The sequence below is a fragment of the Pogoniulus pusillus genome, chromosome 34, assembly GCF_015220805.1.
Source record: "Pogoniulus pusillus isolate bPogPus1 chromosome 34, bPogPus1.pri, whole genome shotgun sequence".
Classification (NCBI taxonomy): Eukaryota; Metazoa; Chordata; class Aves; order Piciformes; family Lybiidae; genus Pogoniulus; species Pogoniulus pusillus.
Window position 1 is genome coordinate 10,625,713 of NC_087297.1, and position 17,521 is coordinate 10,643,233.

Below are 17,521 nucleotides of genomic sequence, written 5' to 3' on the forward strand. Positions count from 1 at the left end.
TGAAACAGATGTAATCATTTTGTTTATGCTCATAAAGTGTCTTGCTTTGTAGTGAAGGAAGTAATGGAGATGTTTCTCTGGTATCTTAAATATTGCAAGGGGAAAATTAAATGCAAGAAGTTGATTGGGCTTTTAAAACCTGTTTAATGGCAGTATGTTCTGGAAATAAGCCTTTTAACATCTCTTATGATGAAATATTCCCCAGTGGGATCTGTTCTCACATGGATCTCATCTCAGTGACACAGATCATAGACTCAACCAGGTTGGAAGACATCTCTAAGATCATCCAGTCCAACCTAACACCTAGCCCTGGCCAATCAACCAGACCATGCCACTAAGTGCCTCATCCAGGCTTTGCTTGAACATCTCCAGTCACAACAACTCCACCACCTCCTGGGCAGCCCATTCCAATGCCAATCACTCTCTCTGCCCACAACTTCATCCCAGCACCCAGCCTAGACCTCCCCTGGCACAACTTGAGGCTGTGTCCCCTTGTTCTGTTGCTGCTTGTCTGGCAGAAGAGACCAACCCCACCTGGCTGCAACTTTCCATCAGGTAGTTGTAGACAGCAATGAGGTTCTGCTTTGAGCCTCCTCTGCTGCAGGCTGCACACCCCCAGCTCCCTCAGCCTCTCCCCACAGGGTTTGTGTTCCAGGCCTCTCACCAGCTGCAGCTGTGGATGCTGCACTCATAATTTAAAGTAAATTGAGCCCAGACTTTTGACTGTTGGTAAATTGCCAATGCTGTGCTTGGTTGGACAAGCTTTGGTCACTGCTGTGCTACAGACTGGAATTCAGTTGCCTTTTGCACATTAAACCTTAATGCTCCCATCAAAAAAAAAACCAACCCCAACTCTAATTTGATTGGCAAATTAAAAGCTGGCTGCTGGTTCCTTCCTAGAAAAATTAATTACAGCTGAAGGGATTTATTTCTCCATTTCTTCTGCACACACACACACAAAGAACAACCATTAGCATGTTCTGATGAAGAAATATTCCTGCTGAAGAAACTTTTTTTTTCTCTCCTCTCTGTTTCTGAAGTGCACACCTAATAAAAAGGCCCACGAGAAGCAAAATAGAACAATCTGTTGTTATTTAACAAGGCAAACGCTGTTGAGATACAAATACAGTTAAGTTTTCTCTGGTAGCTAAGCAACAGAAGAAAATAGCACTTATCTGAATTGCTGTTTATTCTACTGGTTTTGAGCTCTGCAGTAGTGGGTTTTATTCTCCACACCTCAGATGCAGAAAGAACAACTGTTCATGGGGTGGCTAAATTGTTTAATGTACTGTTTGATGCAGGGGCACATTAGGCATCAGAACAAATGTCTGGGACTGCTGCAACTAGCCATTAATGCCTTCTGATCTTCTCACAAATGCTTCAGCAGCTATGTAGCATGAGCAAATGTCCTCTGCTGACCTAGGCCATTGTAATAAATATGGACTACATGAGGCATGAAATCAGAACATCTCTTTCCAAAGAATGCAAATGGTCTCCCATTCATGTGGATCATCCTAAGGACCATCTTGAGTACTGCATTCAGTTTTGGGCTTCCCCAGTTGAAGAAGGACAGGGATCTGCTGGAGAGGGTCCAGCAGAGGGCTATGAGGATGATTAGAGGGCTGGAGTACTGCCTGATGAGCAGAGGCTGAGGGACCTGGGGCTGCTTAGGCTGGAGAAGAGAAGACTGAGAGTGGATTTAATCAATGTTTATAAACATCTGAGAGCTGGGGGTCAGGAGAGGGGGGACAGGCTCTGCTCACTGCTGCCTGGGATAGGACAAGGAGCGATGGGTGTAAATTACAGCACAGGAGGTTCCAGCTCAACACAAGGGGGAACTTCTTGACTCTAAGGGTCCCAGGGCACTGGCACAGGCTGCCCAGAGAGGTTGTGGAGTCTCCTTCTCTGGAGCCTTTCAGGGCCTGTCTGGATGTGTTCCTGTGTGACCTGAGCTAGATTGTATGGTCCTGCTCTGGCAGGGGGTGCTGGACTCAATGATCCCTTCCAACCCCTAACAACCCGTGACTTCTTATATTAAGCACATGGTAGCAGAGGAGCCTTTGACACTTCTAAGCTGAAGGCTTTTTGCTGGAGCAGTGTATATTACCATCAGTTGGATGGTTTCTTTAAGGTGAAAATCAGTATCAAGAAGTGCTCAGAGCCATAGCTCAGGCTGGACTTAGTGATCTCAGAAGTTGTATCCAACCTGGTTAATTCTGTGATTCTGTGCACACTGTCCAAGCACAGAGCAGCTGGACATAACTCTTCCTACTCTCCAAAATACCAACTTTGAGCTTAAGATCTGCAATAAATTGTGGGGCTGGGGAGAGAGGAGGTAAGGGGAAATGGCAAGCTTTGGGATGAGGAGCTCAGAATGCTGGATAAATGTTGACCAAGACAAGCTATGTGCAGCAGGGAATGTTCAGTCCCACAATCACGGGAGCAACACATCTACCATCAGGTCTGGATTCTCTGTGCCACTTATTGTAAGCCTGAATTGTCTGTACAAAAAGGGAGAGAGAGAAAATAATGTCTGAAGCATAATGGAGCAGCTTCTGCAATCATTTTGTAGAGAGAAGTAGCAGGCAGAAATGACACCCAGCTAGTGTGAAGCAAGCTGGGTAAAAAGCTGAACTCTGCTAAATCACTGCCAAAAGCCTCCTCAGTGTCAATGACACCAGGGTGTTCACCAAAGGTCTTTAGAGATGAGTGGGGGAACTGTAGTCAGGTTAGAAACTTTAGCCCGTATGCAATCTCAGCCATCTCTTCCAAAAGCTCTGACTCTGAGGAGTTGTCTCCTGTTTGGGAAAGTATTCTGAGGGCATCATTGTTTAACTGGAGCTGGGGAGAAGGGGTTTTCAGCTGCAGATTCAGGACAGGCTATCAGGTTCCTAAGAAGGGAGATTGGACGTGGCATTTGGTGCCATGGTCTAGCCTTGAGCTCTGTGGTAAAGGGTTGGACTTGATGATCTGAGAGGTCTCTTCCAACTCTGATGATACTGTGATACTGTGAGTGAAATTCCTCTATGAAGAAGAACAGGGTAACTCTTTCCCATCATGGGCTTATGGAATGTCTCCTGGGTTTAAGTCACAGATTCATAGAATTACAGAAGGGTTGGGGCTAAAAGGGACCTTGGAGATCATCCAGTTCTAACCCCCCCTTGCCATGGGCAGGGACACCTCCCATTAGCCCACATTGCTCAAGGCCTCATCCAACCTGGCCTTGAGCACCTTCTCAGCCTCCCTGGGCAACTTGTGCCAGTGTCTCTTCACTCTCACTGTAAAGAATTCCATTCTAATATCCAGTCCAAATCTGCTCTCCTCAAGCTTTAATCCATTCCCTCTCATCTTGTCACTAGAAGCCCTTGTAAAAAGTCTCTCTCTATCTTTCTTGTAGCCCACATCAGGTAATGGAAGGCTGCTCTAAGTTCTCCCTGGAGCATTTTCTTCTCCAGGCTGAACAGACCCAGCTCTGTCAGCCTGTCCCCATAGGGTTAGGTGCTCTGAGTCTGCTGAGTTAAAGCTGTGCCTTGCTTCTGCAGGAAGGTGTTAGGTCGGTCAGCTGCCAGCTCCTGGGGAATGAACCCTGTGAGGTTATTTACATTCATGCCAATTAATCAATGAATGCTTGTAAAGCACTTTAGAATGGGAAAGCACTCCTACAAATATTTGGTATTATCCTGTAATTGTCCTACCACATCTCAATTAAAGGCACAATTGGGCATGCTTTAATGATGCACTTGGTGTGCCTCCAGAAGTACTTCAGATGTAAGTATCTCCAACTGTGCTGACTGGAATGTAAACTTGGAGCATCACAAGGATGATCTGAGGGCTGGAGCACCTTTCCTATGAAGAAGGGCTGAAAGAGTTGGGGCTGTTCAGCCTGGAGAAGAGAATGCTCCAGGGAGACCTTAGAGCTGCACTGCAGTGTGCACAGAGGACCTACAGGAAGGCTGGGGAAGGACTGTTTAGAAGGGCTTTTAGTGATGGGACAAGGGGCAGCGCTTTGAAACTGGAGCAGAGCAGATTGAGGATAGAAATGGAAAGGAAATTCTGTCCTTTGAGAGTGGTAAAATACAGGCACAGGCTACCCAGGGATGTGGTTGAGATTCCAGGCCACTGGAACGGGCTGCCTGGAGAGGTTGTGGAGTCTTCTTCTCTGGAGACTTTCAAGTCCCAGCTGGATGCATTGCTTTGTGACCTGAGCTAGGTTATATGGTGCTGCTCTGGCAGAGGGGTTGGACTCAGTGATCTCTTTGGGTCCCTTCCAACCCCTGATATCCTATGACCCAGCCCAGAAGACATTCAAGATCAGACTTGATATGACCCTGGGTGGCCTGATCTAGTTAGAGGTGTCCCTGCTGACTGTAGGAGGTTTGAACAAGAGGACCTTTGAGAATCCTTTCCAACCTGATGCAGTCCGTGAATCTGTGAAGTGATGGAGGTGTTTTTGGTGGATGGAGGTTTCTATCCACTTTTCACTTTTCTAGTGAAATCAGAAACTTGCAAGAAGAATCCTGCTTGCTCTGGCTGGAGTGGTTGCTTTATGAGATGGAAGTGTTGGCACTGTGCTTCCCGTTCCCTCTGGTTTTCCCTTCTCTAACTCTGGTGCTGTAACTCTCGCTCTCCACTCGTCCTTTCTTTTCACGTCAGGTAAACACTCCTTGGGGACATGGGTGGGCAATTTTAGTGTATTTGTACAGCACCTGCACAAAACTGTAGTTGAGGCCTCTGGATGTCATCACAACCAACATAATAACTTGCACATCTGCTCTTTCAGCTTTGTTGACATCAATTTACCCTACCGTGAACCTAAGATATTTTCTAGCCCAGAGCTCTTACTACTTCTTCCCATATCTTTCTGGCATAACTGTATAGAAGAGCCACGACCTGGACTCACATTAAAATGTGACTTTCCACCAGAAAAAAAAATGACACCAGAAGACCAAAATATAAAAACTCCTCAGGGCAGGAGCTACCCTGAGTGCTTCTCTAACATTTGCTGGCAATAGGGCTCCAGTGAGGGTGTCTAAGATGCAATTACATAATGCATATATATAAAAAAGCTGGGATGTGTCATTACTGCAGTGCTGAGCTATATTTGGGAACCACAAAAAGGAAAAAGCATTTTCTCCCATTTAATTTCTTTTTCACAGGCTCACAGGATGGCAGGGGTTGGAAGGGACCCAAGGAGATCATCGAGTCCAACCCCCTTGCCAGAGCAGGACAACACTATCTAACACAGATCACAGAGGAACACATCCAGACAGGTCTTGAAAGGCTCCAGAGAAGGAGACTCCACAACCTCTCTGGGCAGCCTGTGCCAGTGCTCTGGGACCCTCACAGTAAAGAAGTTCCCCCTTGTGGTGAGGCAGAACCTCTTCTGCTGCAGCTTACACCCACTGCTCCTTGCCTTATCCCAGGCAGCAGTGAGCAGAGCCTGTCCCCCCTTCCTGGCCAGTCCTCAGATACTTATAAACATTTATCAAACCCCCTTTCAGTTTTCTCTTCTCCAGACTAAGCAGCTCCAGGTCCCTCAGCCTCTCCTCATCAGCCATGCCCCTCCAGTCCCCTCATCATCCTCATAGCCCTCCGCTGGACCCTCTCCAGCAGATCCCTGTCCCTCTTCAACTGGGGAGCCCAAAACTGAACACAGTATTCAAGATGAGGTCTCATCAGGCCAGAGCAGAGGATGAGGAGAACCTCCCTTGATCTGCTGGACACACTCTTCCTAATCCACCCCAGGACCCCATTGGCCTTCTTGGCCAGCAGGGCACATTGCTGTGCCATGGGTAACTTGTAATCCACCAGGACCCCCAGTCCCTCTCCACAGGGCTGCTCTCCAGCAGATCACCTCCCAGCCTGTACTGGTGCAGTTTATTATTCCTCCCCAGATTCTTTTCATTCTTTTCCACTAGGGTGAGGGGAAAAAAAAAAAAGAGAGAAAGGTTTCTTTGATATATGAAGCATTTTATGAGAACATCTTTTGATTTTAATAACTCCTAATTTGCACCCCTAACATCGGTTGCTGGTGCAATTAATTGTGGATGCAAATGAGAATGTTTGGCTGTCTAATCACCTGATTGTGCCTATAAATCAGTGACAGTAATTATGTGTGTAAATGCTCATTTCAGCCTGCAATTAATTTGGCCAAAATTGATAGGACATGCACAAAAAAAGAAGTACCACCCTAGGCTGAAATTTGGTCCCCAGCGTGTCAGAAGAGAAAGTATCTTCCTCCTCAGCCTCTTGTGTCTAAATTGCAGAGAGCTAAGTAGACAAAGAGCGATGATTCCCCAGTCTCCAATAACTCACTGCCAGTGTTTCACAATAAAGTGCAATGGGAGAAGAAATATTTCCATAAGGGTTCATTAATCACAACATATTTGCCATGCACAACCACTCTGCAGAGCAGGTAAAGAACCCTGGGGGACACTGCCAGGCACAGCATGTCATTTTTGTAATAGGAAAAGGATTTTTTTTTGCACAAATGCTGTAGAACTGAAGTTGCAGATGGCTTCTCTGGCAGAGCTAGAGCCTCCTGGCACAACCTAGAGCTGCTTTGGGTATTTACAGTGAGCTTCAGTGAGATCTCAAAAGAAGGATGCTGAAGGTGCTGCCTACCCTTGTTAAGTGCCTTATTCCCAGCTGTGCCCCTTGGGAGGACATGAGAGGAGAGGGCAAACAAAGCTCATCCAGAAAGCAAACTGCAGAAAGAAACCCAACTTTACCTGTCCCTGTTGTGCTGCAGGACACTAATGAGAGGTCTGGGAACCATTACACTGATTGTGACTGAGAACCTGGGGGTCCAAAAGACCCCAATAGCAAAATATGACTTTCCAACTCAGTGGCTTCTTTCAGGTCTGGGCTGCAGGCCATTTCACTTTACCTGACCCTGAGGACAGTGAAGAGCCCCTGTTAGCCCATCTTACTCTGACCCATGCAGACTTGCTCAGTGGTCTGCACAAGGAGCACTGTTAGTGTCATGTTTACTGTACCTCTGTGGCCTCAGCCTCTGAGCAGTTCATTGCTGCTTCAGTCCCACGTGGGACTGATAAAATTCAAAGCCACCTGGTGTGATTTTAATTTAAATGTGAATTTAATGTGTTTTTTCTTTTATATGGCTGTGATGTGCCTTGTCAAGAGAAATGCTGCAGGCTCAGATCTGACCTCTCAGCTATTTCTCTCTGCCGCTCCCTGGTTTTGTGTGCTGCTTGAAGCTGCTGCTCAGCAGTGGTGTGTGTTGGGTACAAGAGTCCACTGGGTACAAATGGAGTGGTCATTCTTCAGAGGAGTCTTGAGCTGTTTGCCAGTCAGAGGCAAAAAAGTCTTCTCATCAGCAAAAGATGCCTCCAGAGTCACAACTTAACAGAAGAGGGATGATAGGTTGCAGGCAGTCTATGTAAAAAGAGGTTCCCCAGGTCACCATGCCCCACCAGTTGTGAAACAAGGTTTAAGACAAGAAGTTGTCTAAAGAAGGAGAAGAGAAATACTGAGGTGTTTTATGTTAACCAGTTGGAACTACTTCTATTCATAGAATCATAGAATGGTTTAGGTTGGAAGGGACCTCAAGGATCATCCAGCTCCAACCCCCTCGCCATAGGCAGGGACACCTCCCACTAGAACAGGTCACTCAAGGCCTCATCCTTGAACACCTCCAGGAAGGTTGTGGAGTACAGAATCACAGAATGTGACATTTGATCACATTCTGTGATTCTGTGCTCCACAACCTCCCTGGGCAACCTGTGCCAGTGTCTCACTACTCTCACTGGAAAGAACTTCCTCCTAACATCCAGTGTAAATCTCCCCTCTGCCAGTTCAAACCCATTACTCCTCATCCTGTCATTACAAGACCTTGTCAATAGTCCCTCCCCAGGCCTCCAGTAGCCCACTTCAGATACTGCAAGGCCACTATAAGGTCTCCTGGAAGCCTTTTCTTCTCCAGGCTGCAGAGCCCCAACTCTCTGAGCCTGTCCTCACAGCAGAGCTGCTGCAGCCCTCTGAGCATCTTCGTGGCCATTCTCTGGACTGGCTTCATCAGTTCCATGTCCCTCTTGTGTTGAGGGCTCCAGAACTGCACCCAGGGCTGCAGTGGGGTGTGAGGAGAGCAGAGCCAAGGGGCAGAATCCCCTCCCTTGCTGCCCACACAGCTCTTGCTGCAGCCCAGCACAGGGTTGCTGTCTGGGCTGCACTCACACTGCAGGCTCCTGTTGAGCTTTTCATCACCCCAGACCCCCAGGTCCTTTTCCTCAGGGCTGCTCTCAGCCATTCCCCACCCAGCCTGTATCTGTGCCTGGAATTGCCCTGACCCAGGTGCCAGACTGTGTTAGAATCGACTGAGATTTTTCTTATGGGAAAAGTTAACCTCACAGAAAATATTTTTCTTTAAAAGGGCTGTGAAAAGGTATGAAAAAGGTTATAAGGAAATTATTTCAAGACCAGACTGTGAAAGATATGTTGAGAAAAAGAGAAGCAGAAATCCAGATCCAAGAGAGCACTTCTGTAGCATACAGAGCACCCTGGTGCAAGACAATATCCTAATTGTCAGAGTTTCTCACTAAATCAAGACTGGGTTGTTTGTTTGTTTGTTTGTTTGTTTTCAGCTAGAGTTAATAAGTTTTGAACTAAAATTGCAGAAGCAAGGTGAGAGCCAAGACTTGCTGGCACAGAATAACAGAGCAGATCAGAGTAAGAGCAGATCAAAAGCCACCCAGAGCCACCCTTGTACTGTGATGCAGGTGTGTCATGGGAGAGCACTGCCAGCTCTGTGAGGATCACAAAGAGCATCTCAGCAGGCAGGTGGTTTGGCCATCAGAAGACACCTTTGCTTTCTAAACCACTCATTTCTCCTGCACCCATTGACATCTCTTTAACTGGCTGGTGTCCAGGTGTTTTCCTGCTGCTTGCACAGGCCATCAGAGCTGATGTGTGCTTTATGAGTGTCCCTGCTCTCACCTCAGTGGTTCCTACTGTGAGCAACAGCAGCCTGTTGGGCTCTTGGCTCCTGCTGCTTCTTACTGCTGCTGCTGCACGGGAGCTATCGTAGTGACTCACTTCTAATCACCAAGGGAACCCACAGCCAGCTCTCTGCTCCTCCTAAAATAGGAACTCACAGCTACACCTTCTCTCTTCCTAAAATAATCAAACTATGAGAAAGAGCAGCATATATTTGGCAGCATCTGAAATATGATATGCAGTGTGTTAAATGGGTGGAAAAGCAGGACACTGAACTCAACCACATCAGGGCTCTAGGCTGAGACCAAGTCAGCCTTGCAGTAGTTGATGTTCCAAGTCCGTATAGAGCCACACAGAAAGGAGAGCAGCTCCTTGCAGGTTCTGGGTAGAGATCATTGAAGACTCAAGGTTTTTTCCCCACATAATTTGAGGGAATCTATATCACCACCACCTCCCCCTCACAGTGCATTTCAGACTAGTGAGGCTTTGGCTGCTGTTTAACAAGTAAGGCAGTGTTAAGCTTTCACAGAATCACAGAATGAAAGGGACCTCTGGAAATCCAACTCCTCTGCTGAAACAGGTTCACCTAGATCAGGTTGCACAGGAACACATCCAAGCAGGTTTTGGACATCTCCAGAGAAGGAATCTCCACAACCTCCCTGAGCAGCCTGTTCCAGTGTTTTATCACCCTCCCACTAAAAAAGTTTTTCCTTATGTTCACATGGAACCTCCAGCTTGCACCTATTGTCCCTTGTCCTATCAGTGGACATCACTGAGCAGAGCCTGCCTCAATCCTCCTGGCACTGCCTCTCACATATTTGGGTGATCATAGAATCAACCAGGTTGGAAGAGACCTCCAAGATCATCCAATCCAACCTAGCACCCAGCCCTGTCCAGTCAGCCAGACCATGGCACTAAGTGCCTCAGCCAGGCTTTGCTTGAACACCTCCAGGGATGGCAACTCCACCACCTCCCTGGGCAGCCCATTCCAATGCCAATCACTCTCTGATAGGTTAGACTCAATGATTTCAAAGGTCTCTTCCATCTTGATTGATTCTGTGCTATTTGTAAGCACTAATGAGGTCACCCTTCAGTCTTCTTTTCCTCAAGCTGAAGAGACCCAGCTCCCTCAGCACTGAAAAAGAACGTTGGTTATTTCCAACAGATGTGCTACCCGAAAACTATCACCCCCTGCATTCCTGTAACCTCTCCCTCTCTCTCTTTTCTTTCCAGGTACTTCCACACCATCTACTTGGGCATCCGGAGTCGCCAGAGCGGAGAGCACGAGAGGTGGAGGTTTTATTGGAAGATGGTGTATGAGTATGCAGATGTGAGCATGCTGCATTTGCTAGCCACCTTTCTGGAAAGTGCACCCCAGCTGGTCCTGCAGCTCTGCATTGTCGTACAGACTCGCACCCTTCAGGCTCTCCAAGGTAGACCTTCGTTTAATCAGTCTGGGGGTTACCATTTTATGGAGATGTGGTTTCTACATGTTCAGTTTCAGCCTTCTTTCAGACTGCTGTGTGCCTCGTGCTGCTGGCAGAAGAGCTGATCTTGCCTGCTAGCTGCTATTAAGCTGTTAACAATGACTCTCTCCAGAACGGCTGTGTTGCTGCTTTTTTAGCTTTTCTTATTGGCCTTGGCTTCTGGGTAGGATTTATAATGTTTTGCTTTCTGCACATCCTTGTAATAAAAGAGCTCTTCTGATTATCCACTGGGCCAGTGTGAAAATTGCATCAATCAGACTGTTGCTCTTCTGCCTGCGCTTCTTCCTGCGGATGCTCGAGCCCCTCCAAACTGCACTAATGAGGTTCATGTTGTGTTATGCAAAACCAGCAACCTGCCATTCTCTGAGGAAAATGGCATCTCCAGCAGCTCTTGATTCTCTTCAGCTCCTATGAGGAGAGACTGAGGCAGTTTGGGCTGTTTAGTTTGGAGAGGAGAAGGCTCCCAGATGACCTTATTGTGGTCTTTCAGTAGGTCTTAAGGGGGCCTACAAGAAAGCTGGAGAGGGACTTTTTAGGCTGTCAGGTAGTGATAAGACTGGGTGGGAATGGAGCAAAGCTGGAAATGGGTAGATTCAGACTGGATGATAGGAAGAAGTTCTGCAGCATGAAGGTGGTGAGAGCCTGGAATGGGTTGCCCAGGGAGATGGTGGAAGCCTGATCCCTGGAGGTGTTTAAGGCCAGGCTGGATGGGGATTTAGAGAGCCTGATCTGGTGTGAGGTGTCCCTGCCCCTGGCAGGGAGATTGGAATGAGATGATCCTTGTGGTCTCTTCCAACCCTGTCTGATTCTGTAGAACAATACAAGTCAGCTTCTATTCATTCCTTCAGGCCCTGGGTTTCCTCCTAAGGTTGGTGCTTTCAGCAAGTGTGATTTCGTCTTTAAAATGGTAAAAGCACAGGTGTGTCCTACCAAAGGGGTTGTAAACCACTGATACAGGTGTGAGACTATCTCCTCTCTATGACTTTTGTGATGCTGGGCTTGGTTGCCTGACAGCTTTCCTTTCGTATTGCACCACTGTTCTGCCTTATGGCTGCACCTAGGCAGGAATTATTGGCAAGGGAAGGAGGTGAATGAGATCTTGGGATCCAGAAGGTGACACAAATATCATGCGGGGGGGGGGGGGGGGGGGGGCAAAGAAACAGAAGGAGGATAGAGCTGGTCTGGTTTTGCCATTTGTCTGTAAGAAATGATTCATGTGCCTTGCACACTGCACGTGATGAAATTGTGGCAGCACCTTGCTCCAGGAGGCTCTGGGTCTACTTAGCTGATTATGAGTTACATGCAGTGAGACTGATGGAGGTGAAAAAGGACTGGGAATAAAGTGGGTTGCTGTGTGAAGACCTTGATCCTGGGCAGTTTCCTGTGGATAAATCAGAGGCTTTTCATTTACCTCCCCTTTGAACCTGTCTGTCTAATAACAGCTGTCCTGCTTCCTATGTTTTGAGGGTTAGTTTCTGTAGATCTAAAACTCTGTCACCCGAAGGGGAAAAGAAAGCCAAAGTTTCTGTTTTAATTAGTTGGGTCACTGCACAAGGAAGGTTGCCTGAGCACTTCCTACAGCTGTTTCTCAAAGTGAAGCTGCCCCACACCGACCAGTCCAAACTATTATCAGACAGGAGAAGGTATTATCACTTCAAGAAGTTCTGTCCCCCCAGAAAAATAGACTCCAGAGAGAGGGGCTTAGGAGAAGAACACAGCCAGAATACTGTATGGTCAGCTGTAATTCAGCTGTCTTCATTAACTATTAATACACAAGGTCTCTCACCCTTGTTTTAGTGCAATAACAGAGCTGCCTATGAGAAATGTGGCTGGTGAGTAGGCACTAAGCCTCTGATGTGCTCTGCAAGTGGTTGTTAATTAGAGGAAAAACCTGAAATGCTTCCATTTAAAAGGCAAGAAATGGTTCCTGAAGCCTGCAATCAGCTCGGTGAAATCTATGTATCAGAAAGCAGAAAGGAATAAAACTATAATTATGGATTTCAGCTGAGAAGACTGAAAATATTTACTTATCCTCTCTTCCTCTCTTTTTTTTTCCCCCATCTTCCAAGGAGAAAAGACTCCATTGAAAAGAACTAAGGAAATTAAACAAGGTTGTAGCATTTCTTAAACAGTAGTACCATTATATTCCCCTGATGAAAGCTGGGATGTTTTAGTACATTGCCAGCTGTGAAAATCTTCTCTGTTCTCTCTTCCTTTTTTTAATGAAATGTTGGGAATAATATGTTGCACTATAGGATGGTAGAGCTGCTGTGAGCTGCATAAGGAGAGCATAATTTCTCTCAGTGCTCCTGTGCTACAGCTGGGTGTTTTAAAGGAGCTAGCTATAAGGTCTGTGCTTCAGCCAGCTGTCCAGCCACTGAGCCTGTCCCAGAGGTTGCCAGCAAGGATCAATAAACAGAGTGTTTGATTGATTTTATTTCTTTAGAGAATGCTACATGGGGGTTATGAGTGTTCTTTTAGTTCCCTGTGGCATCCTGGCCTGGATCAGGAGCAGTGTGGCCAGTAGGACAAGGGAGGCTATCCTTTCCCTATACTTAACACTGGTAAGACCACACCTTGAGTGCTGTGTCCAGTTCTGGGCTCCTCAGTTCAAGAGAGATGTTGAGGTGCTGGAAGGTGTCCCGAGAATGGCAATGAAGCTGGTGAGGGGCCCTGTGAGGAGAGGCTGAGGGAGCTGGGGGTGTGCAGCCTGCAGAAGAGGAGGCTCAGGGCAGAGCTCATTGCTGTCTGCAGCTACCTGAAGGGAGGCTGTTGCCAGGTGGGTTGGTCTTCTGCCAGGCAAGCAACAACAGAACAAGGGGACAGAGTCTCAAGTTGTACCAGGGGAGGTCTAGGCTGGATGTTAGGAGGAAGTTGTTGTCAGAGAGAGTGATTGGCATTGGAATGGGCTGCCCAGGGAGGTGATGGAGTTGCTGTCCCTGGAGGTGTTGAAGCCAAGCCTGGATGAGGCACTTAGTGCCATACTCTGGTTGATTGGATAGGGTTGGGTGCTAGGTTGGCCTGGATGATCGTGGAGGTCTCTTCCAACCTGATTGTTTCTATGATTCTATCATGACAATTGATAAGTGCCATCACTGGTCTACGTTCTTAAAGTCTGCTTCTGTCACAAACCACAAACAAGGCAGGGAAATGAACAGTGCTGGAAATGCTCTGCTCTGTGTGCAGGGTAGTTCTAATTTCAGGCCGTTAATGACCACACAGAAGAGCTGTTACATGTTTTATTCATGAAACGGTGCATTTTCCACTCCAAAGGCACCAAAATAGCATCGTTCCCACCAGGAGAATGCTGTTGGTGTGACTGAAGATTCCCTCTTCTGTAATGGGTGTTAGCTAGGTGTGGGTTATTTCTTGTTTCAACCCTCAAGGCCTGCTAATCAAGGTAGGAAATGCAACCCTGACTGATTCTATGACTCTGTGCAAAGTCAGTGTTTTTTTTCAGTGCTGATTCCTCAGGAAGATAAAGAGTTGCAAAAGGTTGCAGTTTTTCCCATTGCTGGCTTGGTTGGAGCTTATCAGGATCCAGTTGGATCTTTGGAGGCAGAGGTGTGGTGTTCCATGACTGGCAATGCCAGCACCATGGAGTCAAAGAGACATCAGGGTGGGCAGGCAAGGTCAGGGCTCTCCCTTTCTGTGGCATCTCATTTTGGGATGACACCCATGGCCTGGCAGTCATCCTTTGGCACTCTCCTTTCGCATCCTCCTATTTTCCCACTACACCATTTGATTTTAGGAAGAATTCCCATCTTAAAGTTAGTAAAAACCAGCAAGCAAAGGATCCTGATGATCTGCTGATTAGAGTCTCATCTGTTAGCATACAGCGACTGTCACCTTACTCTAGGGCAAGATGTTCTAGCTGCTCCTAGATGAGCAGATAGACAAGATTACTCCTTGGATTTACCACAGATCCCATTATTTATGCTCTGCTAATTAACACATTGTTTAAATTATAAATCAGCTTCTCATCCCTGTTTACTGCATGCTATGCTGGCTAGTCAGCACTTGACAGTTTTCATCATTGGCCCCTGGGGGTTTGTTCTGGCTTCTCCATGCAGTAGTGTTAATCAAAGTCTCTATCAAAGTTTAATCCAAGTTTATATCAGTTCTTAACATAGGCTGACAGCAGTGCAGAAGGAAAATGGGCCAGCAGATCGAGGAAGGTGACTCTGCTACTCCGTTCTGCTCTTGAGACCTCGCTTGGAATATTGTGTCCCAGCTCTGGGGCCCCAACACCAGAGGAAATTCTTTACCATGAAGGTGGTAAAATACTGGAACAGGCTGCCCAGGCATGTGGTTGAGGCCCCATCTCTGGAGTTGCCTGAGATCACACTGGCTGTGGCTCTAGGCAGCCTGATTTAGTTGGAGGTGTCTCTGCTGACTGCAGAGGGATTGGACTAGATGACCTTTGAGGGTCCCTTCCATCCCCACACAGTTTCTGACTCTGTGAATTCATAAATTCATCAGGTTCCACTGGAGCCACCACACTGCCACAGAGCTGCTGGGTTCTGCTGAAGCTGCATTCTCCTGAAGTCTCCCTGGCCAACCATCTTCCCATTTTCTCCCAGCTCTGCTGGAAACTCCTGCCCTGCTCATCTGCTGACACAGCAGCCAGCGGTTCACAGTGACACAACCATCGCTTTCCAGCCCTTTTACTCCAAACAAATTGCTGCTTTTGCCTGAGCTGAACAACAAGTTCAGAGAGTTGCTCAGACTTGTGGCACAGCTGATAGGTCCCAGCTTTATCTGGCAGAAGGAAATTGTGTTAGCTAGTTCATTAAAAAATCCTCTGGCAAAGCAGATCCTCCTGCATCAGGAATTCAAACTCTCTTCATATCAGCACAATAAACTGAAATGCATTTAGGGCTTAAAAATGTGCAAGGACAAAACTACTGTGCCTTCACTTGGCTCTTCTCTTTGTTTCGTTCTTGTCTTTCACAGCAATCTTGGGTTGCTCTGTGAAGTGCTGCCTACTTTTGCAGTGCTCCTGAAAGATTACACAGACAGAAAGAGAGGGAGAGAGAGGAAGGAAGGAAGGAAGGAAGGAAGGAAGGAAGGAAGGAAGGAAGGAAGGAAGGAAGGAAGGAAGGAAGGAAGGAAGGAAGGAAGGAAGGAAGGAAGGAAGGAAGGAAGGAAGGAAGGAAGGAAGGAAGGAAGGAAGGAAGGAAGGAAGGAAGGAAGGAGAGAAAGAAGTAAAGAAAGAGAGAAAGAGAGGAAGGAAGGAGAAAAGAAAGAAGGAAGGAGAGAAAGAGGGAAAGAGGAAGAAAGAGAGAAAGAGGAAGGAAGGAAAGGAAGGGAAGGAAGGGAAGGAAGGAAGGAAGGAAGGAAGGAAGGAAGGAAGGAAGGAAGGAAGGAAGGAAGGAAGGAAGGAAGGAAGGAAGGAAGGAAGGAAGGAAGGAAGGAAGGAAGGAAGGAAGGAAGGAAGGAAGGAAGGAAGGAAGGAGAGAAAGAAGTAAAGAAAGAGAGAAAGAGAGGAAGGAAGGAGAAAAGAAAGAAGGAAGGAGAGAAAGAGGGAAAGAGGAAGAAAGAGAGAAAGAGGAAGGAAGGAAAGGAAGGGAAGGAAGGAAGGAAGGAAGGGAAGGAAGGAAGGAAGGAAGGAAGGAAGGAAGGAAGGAAGGAAGGAAGGAAGGAAGGAAGGAAGGAAGGAAGGAAGGAAGGAAGGAAGGAAGGAAGGAAGGAAGGAAGGAAGGAAGGAAGGAAGGAAGGAGAGAGAAGGGGAAGGAGAGAAAGAGGGAAAGAGGGAGAGAGGAATAAAGAAGTAAAGAGAAAGAAAGAAAGAAAGAGAGAGAAAGAGAGGAAGGAGAAAAGAAATGAGAAAGGAGGAAAAGAGGGAAAGGGAGAGAAAGAGAGAGAAAGAAAGAAGTAAAGAAAGAGAGAAAGAGAAAGAAAGAGAGAGAAAGAGAGGAAGGAAGGAGAAAAGAAAGAAGGAAGGAGAGAAAGAGGGAAAGAGGAAGAGAGAGAAAGAAAGAAAGAGAGAGAGAAAGAGGAAGGAAGGAAAAGGAAGGAAAGAGAGAAAGAGGGAGAGAGAAATAAAGAAGTAGAAAGAAAGAAAGAAAGAAAGAAAGAAAGAAAGAAAGAAAGAAAGAAAGAAAGAAAGAAAGAGGAAGGAGAAAAGAAATGAGAAAGGAGGAAAAGAGGGAAAGGGAGAGAAAGAGAGAGAAAGAAAGAAGTAAAGAAAGAGAGAAAGAGAAAGAAAGAGAGAGAAAGAGAGGAAGGAAGGAGAGAAAGAGGGAAAGAGGAAGAGAGAGAAAGAAAGAAAGAGAGAGAGAAAGAGGAAGGAAGGAAAAGGAAGGAAAGAGGGAAAGAGGGAGAGAGAAATAAAGAAGTAGAAAGAAAGAAAGAAAGAAAGAAAGAAAGAAAGAAAGAAAGAAAGAAAGAGGAAAGAAGGAGAAAAGAAATGAGAAAGGAGGAAAAGAGGGAAAGAGGAAGAGAAAGAGAGAGAAAGAAAGAGAAAGAAAGGAAGGAGAAAAGAAGGAATGATGGAAAGAGGGAGGGAAAGAGGGAGAGAGAGAGAAAGAAAGAAGAAAGAGAGAAAGAGGAAGAAAGGAAGGAAGGAATGAAGGCAGAGGGGAAGGAAGGATTCTGCTGTAAAATCTTATGCACTCTCATGTATATTTGTATGGAAATGAGAAGCAGCACTTGAGCTCTGGGCAATCTGCCACTGGTTTGCTCTGTGCTGTCAGGGTTCTGCACCACTGCAGTCCAGTGCCCAGCCTTCCAGAGGGAAGGAAAGGCAGAGTGAGCAGTAGTCACAGGGCAACCAATAGGCACAGATTCTGCCTGCATCTTGGCAAAACAAAGTTTTTCAGTGGTGATGAACAAATATGTTATACTGTGGAGTAATTGTGTCTGCTGTAAACAACCTTTAAACAGATCTCTAGGCCTTTCTGCGTGCCTTAAAATGTTATCTAGTATTTATTAGGCCAGAGCCCTCACATTAGCACACCCTTGTTTCTGGTAGGACAGCAGAGGACTTCCTGAAGGCAATCAGGGCATATAATCTATTTCATAACTTGATTACAGTCTTAAAACTAGTTATACCCTTTCTATCTAATATACCAGTT

At 46.6% G+C, this 17,521-nt stretch overlaps 1 protein-coding gene across 1 annotated transcript in view; it reads left to right on the top strand.

Moving 5' to 3' along the window:
* Positions 1 to 10,673, top strand: part of LOC135189818 (XK-related protein 4-like) — a 161,519-nt gene extending 150,846 nt beyond the window's left edge. The window contains exon 2 of the mRNA XM_064170543.1: positions 10,189 to 10,673. Within this exon, the coding sequence (XP_064026613.1) occupies positions 10,189 to 10,507 (319 nt within the window). The 3' untranslated portion in view covers positions 10,508 to 10,673. The remainder of the gene's footprint in view (positions 1 to 10,188) is intronic.
* Positions 10,674 to 17,521: the final 6,848 nt, after the last annotated feature.